The 387-nt window shown below is 69.3% G+C and overlaps 1 protein-coding gene across 1 annotated transcript in view; it reads right to left on the reverse strand.

Moving 5' to 3' along the window:
* LOC103914779 (serine incorporator 4-like) overlaps positions 1–387 on the reverse strand; it is a 9,756-nt gene that overhangs the window by 1,625 nt on the left and 7,744 nt on the right. The window contains exons 4-5 of the mRNA XM_009321492.1: positions 377–381; positions 174–300 (exon numbers count right to left, since the gene is read on the reverse strand). Of these exons, the coding sequence (XP_009319767.1) occupies positions 174–300; positions 377–381 (132 nt within the window). The remainder of the gene's footprint in view (positions 1–173; positions 301–376; positions 382–387) is intronic.

A 387-nucleotide genomic window follows, 5' to 3' on the forward strand; every position in this document is an offset into this window, starting at 1 on the left:
GCCCATCCACAGTTGCCCAGCCTGCTCTGGCCCTGCCATCCCTCGGGACATCCCCAGCTCTGGTGGCCGTGCCACGGGCTGGGGACGGGGTCCCTGTGCAGTGCCTGTCGGGCTGGCCGTGCCCAGAAGGGACAGTGCTGCGGGCACCCTGCCCACCCCGTGGGCACACGCACCATGCAAAAAGCACGCAGGCGTACATGATGGCGGCCCCCAAGATGGCGATGGTGGTGTCCTCCGTCTGCAGCTCATCCTGCCGGACGCCTGGGAAGCAGACGGTGAGGTTCTGCCCCTTGTAGAGCACTGTGGGGAGGCGGAGGTGAGATGGATGCGCACCCTGGTGGGGGGGGGCTGCCAGTGGCAGGGCGGGGCACCCCACCTCCCCTTGGG

Source organism: Pygoscelis adeliae, unplaced genomic scaffold (assembly GCF_000699105.1).
Source record: "Pygoscelis adeliae isolate BGI_AS28 unplaced genomic scaffold, ASM69910v1 Scaffold13, whole genome shotgun sequence".
Classification (NCBI taxonomy): domain Eukaryota; kingdom Metazoa; phylum Chordata; class Aves; order Sphenisciformes; family Spheniscidae; genus Pygoscelis; species Pygoscelis adeliae.